Genomic DNA, 20108 nt, shown 5'->3' with positions numbered 1-20108 from the left:
AAATTTTTAGAGTTCGTTTCTTTTATTGAAAATCAATTTCAAGCTTCAATAAAATTATTTAGAACTGACAATGGTACTGAATATATCAATAAAAAATTTTCATCTTTTCTTAAAACAAAAGGTATAATACATCAAACCTCTTGTGTCCATACCCCGGCCCAGAATGGTACGGCGGAAAGGAAAAATCGTCATCTTCTTGAGGTTACTCGCTCTTTATTATTTCAATCTAATGTTCCAAAAAGATTTTGGTCTGATGCTTTACTTACTGCTACCCATCTCATTAATCGTATTCCTAGCAGCATTCTTAATAATTTGAGTCCTTTAGAAAAATTAAAAAACAAGAAAAGTGACCTTAATCATCTCCGTGTCTTCGGTTGTGTATGTTATGTGCATATAAACCATATTGATAAATTAAGTCCTCAATCAGTTAAAACTATTTTTCTTGGTTATTCGACTACCCAAAAGGGATATAAATGTTATGATCCTATTTCTAAAAAACTATATATTTCTCGTAATGTCATCTTTAATGAAGATGAATTTTATTACAAAAATAAGGAGGATAATAATGATGATCTCAATGAGTTTAGTTGGCAAGATCATGTATTGCCCATGGATATGAATTGTTCTTGCAGGAATATATTTTCTGACAGTGATTCAAATACTTCTCAAAATAAAGAAATAGAAAAAAGGGACACCATGTGATATTCCACAAGAAGAAAGTCACAATGATTCGGTCACAAATAATGACTATGAAACTCAAAGTGACATTCCAGACACTACTCATGAGACACTAAGTAAACCTTCAGGGGGAGAAGGTAACAATGGATCAATATCCGGAGACATTTTAGAAACAACTATAAGGGATGACAATGTTCGAAGGTCCTCAAGGGTTGTTCAACCATCGAAAAAGCTTAAAGATTATCATCTTTATTCGGTAAAGTATCCTATTCAAAAATACTTATCATATGAAAATGTATCTAATGAATATCATGCTTTTATCACATCTGTTGATAAAATAGAGCCAAAAACATTTCAAGAAGCTAAGTCTAGCCCTACTTGGTGTGTTGCCATGCATAACGAATTAGAGGCTCTAGAAAAGAATAATACATGGACACTTGTCCCTCTTCCTAAAGGTAAGAAAGTGGTTGGTTGTAAATGGATATACAAAATCAAGTATGATAGCTTAGGAAAAATTGAAAGATATAAAGCCCGACTTGTTGCCAAAGGATACACCCAAACTTATGGATTAGACTATGAGGAAACCTTTGCACCTGTAGCAAAAATGAACACGGTAAGAATATTATTATCTGTTGCTGCAAATCAAAATTGGGATTTACATCAAATGAATGTAAAAAATGCTTTTCTTCAAGGCGATCTGCAAGAAGAAGTATATATGTCTATCCCACAAGGATATAAGGAAAATCTTAACTCAAAATATGTTTGTAAGTTGAATAAAGCTATTTATGGACTCAAGCAATCTCCAAGGGCATGGTATTCTAAACTTAGTAACGCTCTTGTTCATCATAACTTTCGAAAAAGCTCTGCTGATTCTTCTCTTTTTATTAAAACTACTGTCAATACTACTACTATTGTACTTGTGTATGTGGATGATATTATAGTAACAGGTAATAACTCAAGTGATATCCTCAAGGTTAAAAAGTATCTACAGGAGCAGTTTGATATTAAAGATCTTGGCACTCTCAAGTATTTTCTTGGGATAGAAATTGCTCATTCTAAGAAAGGTTTGTTTCTTTCTCAAAGAAAATATGTCTTGGACTTATTAAAAGAAACTGGTAAGCTTGCTGCAAAACCCGCAATGACTCCCATTGAAACAACTGCTAAATTAAATACTGAAGAAGGTACACCTCTTTATGACATTAGTATGTATCAAAGACTTGTAGGTAAACTTATCTACCTAACAGTTACTCGTCCCGATATAACCTTTGCAGTTAGCAATGTAAGTCAATTCATGCATGCTCCAAAAACTTCACACCTTTCTGCTGTTTACAGGATTTTACATTATCTTAAAACTACTCCTGGAGTAGGCATATGGATGAAGCGAAACAACCGCATTGACGTCATTGGTTATACTGATGCTGATTGGGCAGGCAGCTTTGATAGAAAGTCCACTACCGGCTTTTGTACATTTGTTGGAGGAAATCTAGTGACGTGGAGAAGTAAGAAGCAAAATACCGTTTCCCGTTCAAGCGCCGAAGCTGAATATCGTGCTATGGCGGCTACTACTGGAGAACTCATTTGGATTAAATATATTCTCAAAGACTTGGGAGTTGAGCTCAAGACCATAAAAATGTATTGCGACAATAATGCTGCTAGATATATTGCATCAAATCCAGTATTTCATGAGCGCACCAAGCACATTGAAGTTGATTGTCACTTTGTTCGTGAGAAAGTTCAATCTGGTGAAATTGAAACCCCCTTTGTACCTAGCAAAGATCAACTTGCTGATATTTTCACGAAGGCTCTAGATAAAAGAAATTTTGATAGTATCATCGACAAGTTAGGAGTAATCAATCTCTTTACTCCTGACTTGAGGGGGAGTGTTAAAAATATGTAATATATTAGTTATATTTATTAGCCAATTCATAGATAAACTCAATAGTTAAGAAGCTGAAAGGTTTGTGTCTAACGGCCTAATTATTAATTGCCTATTAATAGTCTCTTTTGTATAATTACAAGATAACATCTTTGTTACAATAATAACAAGATCTCTTTGTATTCTCTTTTCTACAGACCCTCCAATTTCAATGCCAATTCCAGGGTTATCAAACACACCCCAAGAGATTTTTCGGGAAAGAGGATGTAAACGGAGAACCTGGAGTCGAGGATGTGGAACATGTGGCTGGCCTTTTTTTTATACTCAGATATACGTACTCTTTTTGTATTTCTGACTACATTCCATTTCTTCGACATCGGTTTAATCTCGATGGTCATGAGAAAATAGTGAGGCAGGCCAATGAGAGTGTTAGAAAATACCAGGACCCAGATATATACGCTAGGATTAAACAATGGAAGGAAGGAACACGAAGTGTTAACGAGGACCTTCTTGACATGCTAATCACTCTAAAAGATGACGAAGGGAACACTCTATTGACGGCTGAGGAGATTAAATCCCTCGTTTTGGTAAGAAACTTAATTAATATTTGTTGAAATAATTTTGAAAATTGATCTCCCATTTGTTTGGAAACTTCATCATCAATGTCTAAGTGTTCACATTTATTGTACTAATAAATAGTTAATTTACACATGAATCCAGGAAATAACTGTTGCAACCGTTGACAACCCGTCAAATGCGGTTGAATGGGCTCTTGACGAAATGTTAAACCAGCCACATATATTCGTGAAAGCCCTTCAAGAACTAGACGAAGTTGTTGGAAAAGATCGGTTCGTCCAAGAATCTGACATGTCAAATCTCCATTACATTAGAGCTTGCATAAAAGAGTCTCTACGAATCCATCCATTTGCACCTTTCAATCTCCCTCATGTGTCCACTCGTGACACCACAGTGGCTGGTTACTTCATACCAAAAGGAAGTCATGTTCTCTTGAGTCGTCCAGGTCTAGGAAGAAACCCTAGGATTTGGGATGACCCTCTTCTGTTCAAGCCCGAGCGCCACCTTAAAGATGACAAGTCACAAGTGATCTTAAATGATCCGGATCTCCGTATATTCTCATTCAGCATAGGTCGACGTGGTTGTGCTGGAGTCAACCTAGGGACTACAGTTTCAGTGATGCTCTTAGCTCGACTTCTTCAAGCTTTCACATGGTCTCCACCACCAAACACTCCTTACATCAAGTGTGTTGAAGGTGCTAGTGAAATGCTTCCTTCCAAACCTCTTCTTGCCTTTGCAACGCCCCGTTTGGATGAGAAGATGTACTATTCACTATTCCAAAATTAGATATGCATGAGCTATATAATGTTCTCTTTAAGATGAGACAAGACAATAATCTAAATTGAATTGTATGATTTGAAATATTTTAAAATGTTTGAGTTAATGATTATAAGTAGTTTGAACATGTTCAATGTTCTTGATAAAAAAAAGTGATTCTCATATGAATGTTATGGTTGTTTCCTAATACAAATAAATCATGGTGTGAGCAAACTCAAATAATAACCCTTTTTTTTTTACTCAGAATTTAATTTTGGTAGGACTATTAGGCTTCAGACCCGGCCCGAAGGTTTGGATATATATACATGGGTCCTATGTAATTTTAATGTTTTCTAATATTTTAAAAATAATATAGAAATCTACAATATAGTTTAATATTAAATTTAACAAAAATAACTTAACTTAAATGGTTAGTTATCTTTTAAGACTTATAAATTTTAATCATTTCTATTTACCGGTTCATATCTTTCTTCTATTTTTTTTGGCGCTCAAGGATAACATGACACACCACTTCCCTGACCCTTTTAATTAAAAACATTTTAGTAGACTATGATTGAAGGGTTCAAACCTTTATAAACATATTTTTATTTTATTTTATGTGGGTTTATGGGGGAATAATGCAAATGCATATATTGCATCATTAAAGTGCTGACCCTCCATAACATGAACTACCAACCGTGACCTATTTTAATTAAAATCTTTTTTAAGTGAGAATTCATTGTTGTAGTGACTAATAGAATTTGATTAGTTAAACATTAAAAGTAAGACTTGGAGGAATACACTCCCATCTTAATTTAAATATAACGATAAAAACAATACAAAAATACATTTGTTTCACATTTTATAAAAAACACCCGAAACACAGCAAAATTAACTATTTAGGAGCCACGATGAAAATATAAGTCAAAACTTTCACCAAGGAACAAACATAATATAAAATTTAGCGTTGCCAAACTCAAATATTCATTCATAGTTTTTATAGTCTTATTTCTTCTTGTCCCTATTTGTTGTATCATTGTGTTTAATTTTTTTTTTTTGAAACATATCAAAGACATGTAAAGTGTAAATAAAGTCTAAGATATATAATTAGTGTGGAAACAATTATAATTATGCTTACTATTAATACAAAGTGCCCATTATGCCTGAAATGTTTATATATATAAAAATAATCAATGTTGTTGGAATAATAAAATATGGATATCATTGTTCTAGTAAGATTAATTAAGTAAAAATTTATATTTCTTAATTTAATTAAATTACTATTCATATAAGTTAAATATATGAAATCATATTAAAGGAGCTCAAGTGTACTTACATAAAATATCACAATTTATTTCCCTCTTTAGAATTTTACTTTCATTCAATTACACTTCCATTCAAGAACAAAATAATATTTATTTACAATTATTTAAATAAATATTATAAATAACTTTTTAATAAAACTGAAAATTATATCTAAAAAATATTAAGTGATCTAGAGAGTTAATTAATAAATTATATGGAATGAGATTTGAGGGATTAATTAGTCTTTCTTTTACTTAAAAAAAAGTTAGCAGGATTTTTGTAATAGGAAACTCCAACTTTCATTTAGGTTATTTTAATCGGTGCCCTTAATAATATTTTATTTATTTAGTTAGATGAAAATTCTAACCATTAAACATATTTTATTTATTTTTATTTTATAAAAGTAATGTTTGGTTCAGAGAATTAAAAAATTTGATAATTTTTTGAAATTTTTCTTAATCAAAATACATTTTTGCCAAATATTTTATGAAAGTTGATAAATATTTACAAAATTTGTTGACCACGATTTTTCTTGCAAAATATAGTTTTTTAAAAAGTTTTTGACTAAAGTGTCAAAAATCTCATATCAGATTGTTTGATTAATTGATATCCTAAAAGTTTGAATTTATCAGGACCACTCTCGTTCATTTACAACTCATTCATTTAACACCAAACGTGAATATAACGTGAATATAGTACTAAATTGCATTCTAACTCTTTTTTTTTTTTAAATAGAATGTAACCATTGATCAATTAACTGGTTATTTATTTAATTAACTATAATATTGAGTATTAGTGTAACATGAATCTAGCTAATTAAATAAACACATCATAAAGAATGATTATATTTATTAGAACAGAAGAACTATATATCAAATTAAATAGACGTTATATTAATCTTCCAAGGAAAGTAATATAATAATGTTATTATCACAATTTTATAATATTTGTTAGGATTTGTATCTCTCAAATTTGACCAGCTTGAAACAATCTGTAAAAAGCACAAGAAAGAAGAAACACAAGAACACACAGATTTATAGTGGTTCACTCAAATTGAGCTACATCCACTTCAGCCACTACCAGAATTTACTATGAAGAAGAAGGAATACAGAGTTTTTTTGCCTCACTTTATCTCTCTAGAATTCTGTCTCATAATGTAAACCCTTAATATTCACATATTTATAGGGTAAACATTCAGGTAATAAACCTAAATAACTTTGGTCAGGCCCAAGCCCAAAACCAAAAAAAGAAAACCCAATAAACTCTAATTAATAATGTAGAATTTATTATAAGTGTAGGCTCTATAACTCAACAATCTCCCACTTGGAGACTAACTTCATCATCTCTCGATCGGTAGTGGCTTTCCATTCGGTTTCTTAACGAAGAAGACCAACTGAAGTTGCACACAACTTCAGTTTCTCATTTGTCACAGTTTTCGTCAACATATCAGCTGGATTCTCACTCCCGGGAATCTTCTCAAGAGCTAATACTTCATCTTCTAAAGCTGACCGGATAAAATGATAACGAACCTGTATATGCTTCGTCCTGCCATGATAAATATGATTCATTGCCAAATGAATGGCACTCTGACTGTCGCATCGCAACACATTTTCCTCGTAGTCTTGACCCAATTCTAGCAAAAAAAGGTTGTAACCACATCATTTCCTTAGCAGCTTCTGTCACAGCAACATACTCTGCCTCACAACTAGAAAGAGCAACAATATTCTGCAATTTTGAAACCCAACTGATTGCAGTACCTCCCAGAGTATAAATGTACCCTGTTGTGCTCTTCCTACTATCAACATCACCACCATTGTCAGCATCAACATATCCTTCCAAACCCATATTAGACTTTCGAAAATACAAAGCGAGACTCGTACTTCCTCTTAAGTATCGTAGTATCCATTTTACTGCTTCCCAATGTTGTCTACCTGGGTTGCTCATGAACCTGCTAACAACTCCCACTGAATGTGTTATGTCTGGTCTTATGCAAATCATCGCATACATAATACAACCAATGGCAGAGGCATACGGAACAGTGACCATGTAATTTTTCTCCTCCTCTGTTGAAGACGACTGATCTTTAGATAGTCTGAAGTGACTAGCTAAGGGGGTAGTAACTGGTTTTGCATCATACAAGTTGAACCTGCTAAGAACTTTCTTCACATATTCTTCTTGTGAAAGATTGAGAACTTCTTCATTCCTGAAAATTCTCATCCCAAGGATTTGTTTAGCAGCACCCAAATCCTTCATTGCAAACTTTTCAGACAACTCTTTCTTGAGTTTGTTAATCTCATACAAGCTTGCTCCAGCAATCAACATGTCATCAACGTAGAGGACCATAATAATGTACGATTTATCAAATCTCTTGATATGACAGCAATGATTAGCTTCACACCTTAGAAAATTGTTACTTTTCATGAAGCTATCGAACTTCTTGTACCATTGCCTTGGAGCCTGTTTCAAACCATACAAACTCTTCTGAAGCTTACACACAAGCTCATCTTTTCCTTTGATTTCAAATCCTTCTAGTTGTCGCATATAAATCTCTTCATCTAAATCACCATGAAAAAAAGCATTTTTGACATCCATTTGTTGAAGATGAAGATCTTCTTTCACAACCAAACTCAAAATAGTTCTGATTGTCATCAATTTAACTACTGGAGAGAAGATTTCATTGTAGTCAATACCTTCTTTCTGTTGAAATCCTTTCACAACCAACCTTTCCTTGTACCTCATGGTTTTATCATGTTCTTCTTTAATCCTGAAGATCCATTTGTTGTGAAGTGCTTTCTTTCCCTTTGGTAGCTCAGTGAGCTCCCAAGTCTGATTCAACATCAAAGAATTCATCTCATCTTTCATAGCAGACTCCCACTTAATCGATTCATCAGATTGTATTGCTTCCTCATAACATTCAGGTTCACCTCTATCTGTCAACAAGATATAGTTCAGAGATGGAGACCACCTCTCAACTGGTTTTCGATTCCTTGATGATCTTCTCAACTGTATAACCAGTGTTTTCTGATTTACCTCTGGGGCCACGTTCTCAATGATTTCATCTTCAACAACACATTGTTTTTCTTCGACAACCGGTATATATTCAACTAAAAATTCTCTCAAATCGACTGTACCAGTCTCTTCCAACTTGGAATCACCATCTGATGTCTTCCCAACACAATCTTTGTAGAGAACCTGTTCATTGAAGATAACATTTCTGCTACGAATGATCTTCCGATTTTGATTATCCCAAAAACGATAACCAAACTCGATATCACCATAACTAATGAAAAAACATTTATTAGACTTTGGATCAAGCTTGCTCCTATAACATTCATTAATATAAACATATGATAAACAACCAAACACTTTCAAATAAGAAAGGTTTACCTTTTTATTGCTTCAAGCTTCTCCAGGAATTCTGAATTTAAGAGGAACAGAGAGTCCCCTGTTTATCAAATAGGCAACAATATTAATAGCTTATGCCCAGAAGGTTTTAGGCAGCCCTGCATGCAATCTCATGCTTCTAGCACGCTCGTTCAATGTTCGATTCATTCGTTCAGCTACTCCATTCTCTTGAGGCGTTCGGGAACAGTCTTCACCATATTGATCCCATTCACAGCACAATATTCTTTGAAATCTAGATTGATATATTCACCTCCATTGTCGGATCTCAAGCACTTAACTTTCTGATTTGTTTCATTTTCAACCAAAGTCTTCCACTTCTTGAAAATAACAAATACTTCAGACTTGTGCTTCATAAAGTAAACCCATACTTTTCTTGTTGAATCATCTATAAAAGTCACATAGTAGTATGATCCGCCAATAGAAGAAACAGGTGCAGGTCCCCACACATTAGTGTGTACCAACTCTAGTATTTCTTTCTTGAGCTCCTTCCCAATCTTTAAGAAACTCACCTGTTTCTGTTTTCCAAGAATGCAGTTTTCACATAACTGATGTTCAACAGACTTCAGTTCTGAAATCTGTCCATTCTTCAAAAGAATTTTCATCCCTTTTTCACTCATATGGTCCAACTTGCAATGCCACAACTCACTGTTCTTCGAGTCATCAACTACAGCAGCAACTGTTTCTCTGCAAGTTGAAGTCGTGTATAACATTCCAGTTTTATGACCTCGAGCAACAACAATTGCTCATTTAGTCACCTTCCACGCACCATTTCCACAACTGAAATTGTGACCTTCTTCATCAAGTTGTGTAACAGAAATCAGATTACGCATTAAACCTGGAATGTGTCTCACCTTATTAATCTTCCAAACAGAACCATTTGCCATCTTCAATTTGATGTCACCAATGCCAACAATATCCAGTGGCTCACCATCTGCGAGATAAACTTTCTCACAATTTCCAGCCACATAATTCTCCATTAATTCTTTGTGAGCAGTGGTGTGGAAAGACGCTCCTGAGTCCAAAACCCATGAATCTATCGGGCTATCAACAGACAGAAGTAACGCATCAGTGACAGATTTTGTAACAACGTTGGCTACATCATTTTTATCATCACCGTTTTTCTTCGGTGCTTTGCAGTTCCTCTTCAGATGACCCTGTTTACCACAATTCCAGCACTCAAATGTCCTCCCAGACTTGGACTGACTCCTCCTGCTCCTTGACATAGATCTGCTCTTACTTCTGTTGAAATTTCTATCATTACCTCTTCCCCTGTTTTCCACATTCAGAGCAGAACCTTTGAATGTTTCACTAAAATCAATTTGACGAACCTCTTCAGCAAGAATACGATCTCTAACTTCAACAAATTTCAGTTTAGCATTTCCAACTGAATTACTAATTGCTGCCCTCATAGGTTCCCAACTATTTGGTAGAGATGCTAACAAAATCAGGGCACTAACTTCATCCCCAAAATCAATCTCAACAGATAGCAATTGATTCACAATTGTATTGAATTCATTCAAATGAGTAGTGATAGAAGTACCATCAACCATTCTTAAGTAAAAGAGTCTTTTCATTAAGTGTACCTTGTTATTAGCAGATAGTTTCTCATACATATCAGAAAGAGCTTTCATCAGACCCATGGTGGTCTTCTCCTTTACTACTAACTTCATCCCCAAAATCAATCTCAATAGATAGCAATTGATTCACAATTGTATTGAATTCATTCAAATGAGTAGTGATAGAAGTACCATCAACCATTCTTAAGTAAAAGAGTCTTTTCATTAAGTGTACCTTGTTATTAGCAGATGGTTTCTCATACATATCAGAAAGAGCTTTCATCAGACCCATGTAGATTGGAGCAACCGTCTTGGCTAGCGTCAATCGGACAACTCCCAAAACCTTTCTATCAAGGAGTTTCCATTCAGCTTCATCCATCTTCTCTGGTTTCTCACTCAAAGGAACATGAAGCTTCTTTCCATAGAGATAATCTTCAATCTGCATTCTCTAGAAGACATAATCTGTCCCATCAAATCTTCCAATCCCATGTCCTATACTGTTCTCACTTGCCATTGTTTCCAATGCTCAGATACCAGTTGTTAGGATTTGTATCTCCCAAATCCGACCAGCTTGAAACAATCTGTAAAAAACACAAGAAAGAAGAACACAAGAACACACAGATTTATAGTGGTTCACTCAAATTGAGCTACATCCACTTCAGCCACCACCAGATTTCACTATGAAGAAGAAGGAATACAAAGTTTTTGCCTCACATTTTATCTCTCTAGAATTCTGTCTCACAATGTAAACCCTTAATACTCACATATTTATAGCGTAAACATTCAGGTAATAAACCTAAATAACTTTGGTCAGGCCCAAGCCCAAAACCAAAAAAAAAAACCCAATAAACTCTAATTAATAATGTAGAATTTATTATAAGTGTAGGCTCCATAACTCAACAATATTGTGATAATATTAAAAAAAAAAATTTTATATATAAATTTGAATTCTAATTCAAATTAGTGGAATAATTTGTTTGAATTATTTCTAATATTTAGGTATATTATTTAAGAGAAATGATATATACATCACCCTTATACAACACTTTCAAACAACACTTATCTAACACCTACCTGATTTGATAAGAAAGAGAAAATATCTTAAAAATATTTTTTTTTCTTATCAAATATTATTTCTTATTATTTAATGATTGTATATTAGTTGTTATCATTATAAAGATTAAAACTCAATTAAAGTGGTCTATTAAAATATAAAGGTTATGGGCTTATTTATACATCTAAAATAAATATGGGGACATATTTGTGTAGAAACAAAAATATTATTTATTATTTCGTTGATGGACCGAATATAAATGAGTATATTAGAGCTATGTCCTCGATATATATAAATAGCCTACCTATTATATTTCTCTCATCAGCAGAACTGGGAGATCCAAGAGACATGAGATCAGAAGAACGACTTAACTTAATGAACCGTTCTTCATTAAAAATTAAAGTATGTTTCCACAACTAATGTTTATCTAATTTTATCGACATAGAGTATTAAGATTATAGATTTAAGAAATAAATATCTAGATTAAAGATTCTAACAAGTGATATTAGAGCCTCTTTATGTCGATTTATGTTTATAAAATTCTTTAAGAATTGAATAGACATTCATACATGTTATTGATCTAATATTTCTTGATCTAATTTGACAAGAACCGATAACAATTTATTGGATTACTTAATTTTAAACTAAATTATTTTAATGTATATATGTTCATCCGATCAAAATGAGAGTAAAGAAAGATGTTGAACATCTAAACAATTTTATTATTTTAAGAATTATGTTTAATTATTAATCATATATAAAAGAATTGGTGAAATTTATAACCGGAATCTACTTAAACAAAAATATTTCAGTTATATATAATTAATTTAGAGTTTTTTTAGAAAAATGATTTAGCGTTATTTCATTAAAAATTCTCAAAAATGGGAAAAAACTCACGAGTTTAAGAAATTATTCTAGACAGAACTAGAATGATTTTGAAGTCGTATCATTCTGAATAAAAACAAAAACGTAACCGAACTATCTGATTACAATGTTTTCGTTTATAATGATTTCAGTAAACGGTAAATTCCAATTCCTATTGATATTCCAATTTAATTCCGTACTTGGAACTTTTTTCCACGTTCCCGCAAGTGCGCCACAATCCAAGACTATGTCTCTCCATAATTCTTCAATACTTCTGAGGGTTTTGTCATAGACTCTCGTATTACATTCTTGTCAAATGTTGTAAACTATTGCTCCAAAGTCGCACTTGAATACGTTTGTTGCGAACATGTTTCCTTTGACTTTGAGTAGTGTTGCTTCTTTGATTTCTTTCCATTCTTTCGGGAAACTGGTCAGCTTTTCAATATATGATATTGATTATTTAAATAATAATTAATAAAGAAATATAAAGATTCAACATTCAATATATACATTTATTGAATTTTGTAATTATAATTAAGTAAAGAATTTATTAATTATAATAAATTAAGTAATTAATTATATATATAATTTGATTTTTTTTATAAACTTAAAGACATATTTCCTCAAATTTATAAAGAAGTTGATCCCATTAATTAATAAAATTGAGTTTTTATAACTTAATTAAAATATTAGTTATTTATAATAATTAATATATGTTATAAAAAGAATTAAAGATAATGTTAAGATATATAAAAATAAATAAAGAATGATGTGTACATAATTATTAGTAAGGAATTTTTTTTTGAATGGTTATATATATATATAAGAAAATAAAAATTATATATAAATAATTATTTATTAATTTTTATATATTATTTGAATTAATTATCTTGTTATATTACACATTCAAATATATATATATTTTGGTTTTTATGTACCAATTATTGATTGATATTAAAAAATATTTGAGTAATGAGTAAAATCATAATTATTTGTTTTTGTTATACGCATATGAAATTTATTTATGCGATTTTGGTACATAAAACAATATTCGGATTTTTGTATTAATAACATATTCAAAATTTGGTATAATTTTAGGTCCACTTAAATTTGTAATTATGCGGTTGTTAATCGGCCCAAAAGAAGATTAATAATTGGTCGAATTACAAATTTAAATAATATAACATATGTGTTTTATAATATTAAGACGGTTGTGTTTATAACTATGCAATTATTAATTGGACAAAAAGAAGTTTAATAATTAGACGAGTTACACACTTAAAGTATGTACCTAAGTTATTAATTTATTAAATCAATTAATTGAAGCAACATCCTACCAAAATAGACTCTCTTGTGTAGGTTAATATGTTTTATAAATTAAGAAGGTAATGTGTATGTAAATCATGCAGTTATTTATTCGGTCCAAAGAAAGATAAATAATTAGTCAGAATAACATTTTGCACATGTGATAATAAATATGTAACAATTATTCGGTGTGCCATGTGAATAATTGGACTATCCAAAGATAACCAATTGTTTTACTGAACTTATTGTTAATATTTGATTACAATAAAAGAGTACCTTTGTAAGTTAATATTTAATGTCCAAAGACAAAATATTAATGTTGTGTATGGTATCTTATGATGAGATGTACCATTATTTTGAATTTATGTGATTATTAAATTTTTGTGAGTATGGTTGTTCATTTATTTTGTTATCTAATTAAGTTTACACTTTTGCGTATACGATTTTTTTTGTCAACATCTTAAGTTTATTTTATATGATAAAGTTTTAAGACCTATCTAAAATTTGTTATTTTTTTAAGAATTATATCTAAAAGGTTAAAATCATTAAGGGTATTATTAAAATAAAGATATCATAAGAAATACGCCATAATATATGTTTTATTTTGTTTCAAAATTAATTAAATTCATTAAAGTTACAGTTACACTAATGTATTCTCATTCATCCAATTAAATTTTCTTATTTATACCTAAGTTAATTGATGTGAATTGCAGTTGTATAAAGGGAGACTTAGTCTCTATATGAACTCACATCATATTGTGTGTAAGAACATTAAAGATTGAAACAAAAATAACATAAATAATGTTCACTTAAAAAACAATTTAAACGACAATAAAGTAATGAAGTTGTAGGAATTGCAAATGTTGTACCTAAAAGAAAATTATTGAAGAAAGTGATGCATACATGAATACATGTTACAATTTTTTGTCTAAGACGACGTAGCGTCAATAAAATAAAAGCCACAAAAGGGCAAAAAAGTTACATGAGCTCAAAGGAAATCAGAGTAAAAAAAATTAATGAAATACAAAAAGAGTTAAAAGATGACAAATAAGAATTGAGAAATAAAGTGAAATAAAATCAGTGGTTATGGTGACTTTCTCGTAAGCGATGTTCCGGTTTTGACAGATTAACTAATTCTTCTCGCTTGTGGGAATACGCCTCCACGTTCGGATGAGGGAGTTTCCGTCGGTGATAATATTATTCCAGATTGTATCTGCATTGTTGCGGACTCCTAAGAAGGCTCTAGAGTTCCTCTCCATCCAAATGTGATAAACAATGTTGGCAAAAAATACTTGAAGGTATTGGAGCTGAAGTCGTTGCCCTTGGTCTTTATGATGACGAGGTCCTTAATGTCGTTCCATTCGTTTGGGAAGCTGAGGAGGCTCATTGATGCGGAGAATCTATGCCAAAGAAAGGAGGCAAAATGATAGTTCCCAAGGAGGTGTTCAATGGACTCCTTATTTCACAAATAAAGCAGACAGTTAGGAGCTGATCACAGGAATTGAGTCTCTCACGGAAGACGGGCCATAAAATAAATTGGTGTTTGGGGATCACTTTGGTAGACTACAACAAGTGAGACCACGGGACAACATTTCCATGATCACGAACACAATCCTAAGCATACCCTGAGCCATAGAATATTTGGTTTCTTCTAAGAGTAATTAACTTCGGTACTTAGACACATTTGATGTGAACTTGGGTGTTACTATCTAAAGTGAGTGTGTTGATGTATGGTTGAGTTAGTTATAAAAAGTCAATTGATGGCGAAAGAAACATCAACGTGAACAATCACAATTCAAATTAAAGATAAAGAAATAAGGAACAATTTCAGAAACTCTTTATTTAGAAACAAACATTTAGGACATATCTCAATATAATAAATTTATTTAGAGAGAAGAATTAAAACTACAACTTATATATGGAATAAAGTTTCAACTAAAATAATTAATAAATTCTTTTGGGGTTGTACAGTTAAGGTTAGGCCTCAAAGGCCAAAAAAAATAAATTGGACTAAAGAATTGTTAAATATTAATTGTTGGATATTTTAAAAGATCTAGAGACAAATTTAGTCTCATAAGTACTTCAAGATTAGCCTTGAAAATAAATAAATACAAAAGACTACTTAAACAAGAGTCTAATTATTGCTCAAGATTATATGTATCAAGAAATTAAGTATATTTATGATGTTGGACAAATACATAAAGGATCTTAATTTGGATCATTAGAAAGCAACCAAACAAGTAATGTAACATTTTAAAAATAAAACATTACATACTCATATAGTAAAATCGAATTAGATAATAGAGATTATTTGATATTTTGATTCGAATTTTGTTGGATATTGGGATGGCAACGGATAGTGAAGTACCCATCCCCGAACCCGATTTTTATTTCACTACCCGACCCCGACCCCGACGGGTATCTCTACTTCTATACCCATCCCCGATTCGTCGGGTACCCGATCTCTGACGGGTACCCTATTAACCGATTAAATTACTTATAAGATTATAAAGTTTGAAAAAAAAGAAACACAACTTTAATAAATAATTTTAACATTAGTAATATTAAAATATTAAAAATAAAAATAAAACCATTACTTACTTACTTCATAATTTTTGTAAATCTTGAAGAAGATAAACTAGAGTGGAAAAAAAGTAGAATGAACATTGAAAAAAAAAACTAGAGATTGAATATGAAGAACTATGAGAAAGAGTAATATTTTGTTATTAAAATAAAAATTGATGTTATGTAGAGAAATATTGTTTTGGGAATATAAAATAATTAAAGTTGGAGTGTAGTGTATTTATGACTATGGTTGGAGTGAAGTGTGGATAAGATCAAATTAAATGATGCATATTTATGATACATTTGCAATGATGAAGCATTTTTGAAAATCACACATTAAACTTTAATAAAAAAAATCAATAATATTAATATAACCGGATATCGGGTATCGGGTTTGGGTTTCGCACACTCCCCATCCCCGACCCCGTACCCGACCGGGTACCTTCTCCCTCTCCCCATGCCCGACCCCGACCCCGAACCCGATTTAAAATACCCGAACCCGACTATCGGGTACCCACGGGTATCGGGCATACGGGTACCCATTGCCATTTCTAGTTGGATACCAAAATAGTCGGAAATTTGTGCCACATTAATTATTAGTTGAAATAATTAATTTTTGTAAAAGTGTTAAGCATGCACCCAAATTATTTCAACATGATGACATAATTTATTAGGTGTTTTGTGTCATCCAATTAAAGAATCTAACTACAAAATTTTGTCACGGGGTTACCAATTATGAATGATATAGAAAGACTACTAAAGATATTACGTGATAATAATATACAGTTTTTTACTTTAAGAGAAATATGAGTTCGACTAAGTCAAACTATTTGGAAAATAAAGAATTTATTGAGCATATTTGGACAAACTATAAAATTACAGATCAATTCTCTAAATATTTGATATACGAGATCTTTCATGAACATATTGTTCATATGGATACTACATATTTAGATATTATACAATTTTAGTGGGATTTATATTGTGTTGCTTGTATATATATAATTTGGAATTTATGTGCAAATTAAAAAATTAGTTTATAAAGAAATTAAATATTCAGTTTCTAAAGAAATTAAAATTTCAGTTTTATAGAAATCAAAATTATAAAGTTATTTCAAATTGATCACTATAAAAAATAAATGAAGATCAGTTGGTATTAGACATGTTAAAGATCACTCTACATGTTAATCCACACTACACACTCATTTTTAATCTATGTCATTTGATTGTATTGACATATGTGACTATTTATGGTTTAGTTACGAACTAATGTAACAAAAATCACTTTAATCCTATGTTGATATAATTAATGGACGAGATTGATATAGATGTATTTGGAAATGATAACAATATTTTGAGCTCTTAAGGTTTTTTTGTTGGGAAAAAAATGAGGCAAATGATTAAATATGTAGTCCGCAAACACACTTAACTAGGTGCAGAACTTTTCGCCTGACAGACTTAAACCCAGGAACATAGAGTTAATATCCACCTCTTATTGCCGCTAGGCTAGAAGATGAGATGTTTTTGAGCTCTTAAAGTTATAATATACAAGTGAAGGAAATATATATGACCCAAGTGGGAGATTGTTGAAATTATTTCTAATATTTGGGTATATATATTATTTAATAATTGTATATTAGTTGTTATCATAATAAAGATTAAAACTTAATTAAAGTAATCTATTAAAATATAAAGGTTATGGACTTATTTAGACATCTATAATAAATATGAGGACATATTTGTGTAAAAGTAAAATATCATTTATTATTTCGTTGATTAGCAGAATAATAAATGAGTATATTAAGGCTAAGTCCCCAACCCATATAGATATCCTACTTATTATGTTTCTCTCATCCGATTGAAAAATCTAGGTTCAGAAACTGAGAGATCCAAGAGATCTGAAGAACGACTTCATTTGTTCTCCATTAAAGATTCATAACTTTTGAAATGGTTAAAACTTTTGAAGACAAGTACTAAATTTATAAAGTTTGCATAAGGATAAATTTAAAATTATTTATAAGTTTAAAATTTAAAAGTATAATTAATTAGGATTCATTAATTGTCTAATAAAATATATATTTTTGAAAGAAACAAATTATTTTATATTATATTAAATAATTCTCTTACGTGTTAAAGATAATCAAAACTATTTATCAATTTAAAATCAAATACACCTACTTTTTTATTGATAGATTTTAATTAATTTGTTATTTTTTAATGGATAGACTAAAAAATATTTGTAATATACGTCTACATTCATGATAAAGGGTAAAAATGTTTAATTATGTATGCAAATGATAAATTAATTTTTTATTAATATATATATATATATATAATAATCATTAAAGTCAACAAAGTCAACAAGCACCACATCAATTCACATCGTTTATAATTTACGTCATCAAATATTTTCTCTCCTACTCTCTCTTTTTTAATTAAATTTTATTTTTTGATTACCATATATATAATATATATTTTCTTACCATCTATCATTTAAAAAATTATCTATATTAATATTAATTCAATATATAAATAATTTTTTTTTTATTTTTATTATAAATGCACCTACCTTTATATTTTTATATATATATATATATATATATATATATATATATATATATATATATTTATAAACTATTTTTTTATATATAAATGCACCTAACTTAATAATTTTATATTTATTTGTTACATTATATATATATATATATTATATTATTTTTCATAATTAATTTTATTTAAATACATTTAATATTTTATAATACATTTTTTCTCTCATCATATATATATATATAATATTTTCTTTATGAGTATAAATAATTTTTATGTTAATATAAAAATTAACTAATTGGTAATAAATATTAAATACAAAATATATATACATACTCAAAATAATAAAATTATTTTAACAATCATAAGTGATCTAGCGGTTTAAGTGTTTACATTTAATGCTTAAGACTAGGGTTTGAATACCAAAATATGCAAATTTATATTTTCAAAATGTATTTTTGAATATAATATATTGTGTCGCAACTTTTAGACAACTAAATGTGTGATGTCGTAATTAGTGGTTGGTTTGACGATCATTTAAAATTGTGAGGTCACGAGATATAGGTCGGGTGGTGGGTTATTTGTCGAGTATGAGGTCGGAATTAGTGGTGGTATGACAATAATTTGAAAGTGTGAGGTCACGAGATGGTGGTGGGTGGTTTGTCGAGTGTGAGGTCGGAATTAGTGGTTGGTTTGACGAGCATTTGAAAGTGTGAGATAATGAGATGGAGGTCGGGTGGTGGGTGGTTTGTCGAGTGTGGGGTTGGAATTAATGACTAATTTGATGAGAATTTGAAAGTGTGAGGTCACGAGATGAATGTGAGGTGGTGGTTAGTGGTTGGTTTGACGTTGAATAAGAGGTCAGTGATCAATTGGGATTGGTTGTTGATTTGTTGAAGTGGTAGTAAATGAGAGGTTGACTAAGATTGGTAAGTGGTTTGTCGAGGGATAGAGGCATATGAAAAAGTGTGAGTCGCAATATTATTAGGGTTAGTGAGCGATTTACCAAAGGGATAAAGAGGCATATGAAAAAGTGTGAGTCACAAGATGAGGGTTAATTGAAGGGTTAGTGGTGGAGTTTTACGAGATATAAGAGATGTGTCATCAATTGAGGTCAACTAAGATTGGTGTGTGGTTTGCCGAGGGCATAGAAAATGCATATGAAAAAGGGTTTGAATACCAAAATATGCAAATTTATATTTTCAAAATGTATTTTTGAATATAATATATTGTGTCGCAACTTTTAGACAACTAAATGTGTGATGTCTTAATTAGTGGTTGGTTTGATGAACATTTAAAATTAAGAGGTCACGAGATGGATGTCGGGTGGTGGGTGATTTGTCGAGTATGAGGTCAGAATTAGTGATGGTATGACAATAATTTGAAAGTGTGAGGTCACGAGATGGTGGTTGATTTAAGACCAGGGTTTGAATACCAAAATATGCAAATTTATATTTTCAAAATGTATTTTTGAATATAATATATTGTGTCGCAACTTTTAGACAACTAAATGTGTGATGTTGTAATTAGTGGTTGGTTTGACGAACATTTAAAATTGTGAGGTCACGAGATGGAGGTCGGGTGGTGGGTGATTTGTCGAGTATGAGGTCGGAATTAGTGG

The 20108-nt window shown here is 30.9% G+C and overlaps 1 protein-coding gene across 1 annotated transcript; it reads left to right on the top strand.

Moving 5' to 3' along the window:
* Positions 1 to 2945: 2945 nt before the first annotated feature.
* LOC124934552 (phenylalanine N-monooxygenase CYP79D16-like) lies at positions 2946 to 3916 on the top strand. Its single transcript, XM_047475082.1, has 2 exons — positions 2946 to 3141; positions 3275 to 3916. The coding sequence occupies exons 1-2, from the start codon at positions 3070 to 3072 to the stop codon at positions 3914 to 3916; spliced, it is 714 nt and encodes a 237-aa protein (XP_047331038.1). The 5' UTR covers positions 2946 to 3069.
* The last annotated feature ends 16192 nt before the right edge of the window (positions 3917 to 20108 follow it).

The sequence above is a fragment of the Impatiens glandulifera genome, chromosome 4 (genome assembly GCF_907164915.1).
Source record: "Impatiens glandulifera chromosome 4, dImpGla2.1, whole genome shotgun sequence".
Classification (NCBI taxonomy): domain Eukaryota; kingdom Viridiplantae; phylum Streptophyta; class Magnoliopsida; order Ericales; family Balsaminaceae; genus Impatiens; species Impatiens glandulifera.
Note: the sequence above shows the minus strand (reverse complement) of the source record. Positions and strands in the feature narration are given on the sequence as shown.

Bases quoted from the DNA above. Each gene is read 5' to 3' on its own strand.
- LOC124934552 (XM_047475082.1), top strand. From the start codon at position 3,070: ATGCTAATCACTCTAAAAGATGACGAAGGGAACACTCTATTGACGGCT. The intron at 3,142-3,274 runs GTAAGAAACTTA...ACATGAATCCAG, and splicing joins AGATTAAATCCCTCGTTTTG to GAAATAACTGTTGCAACCGT.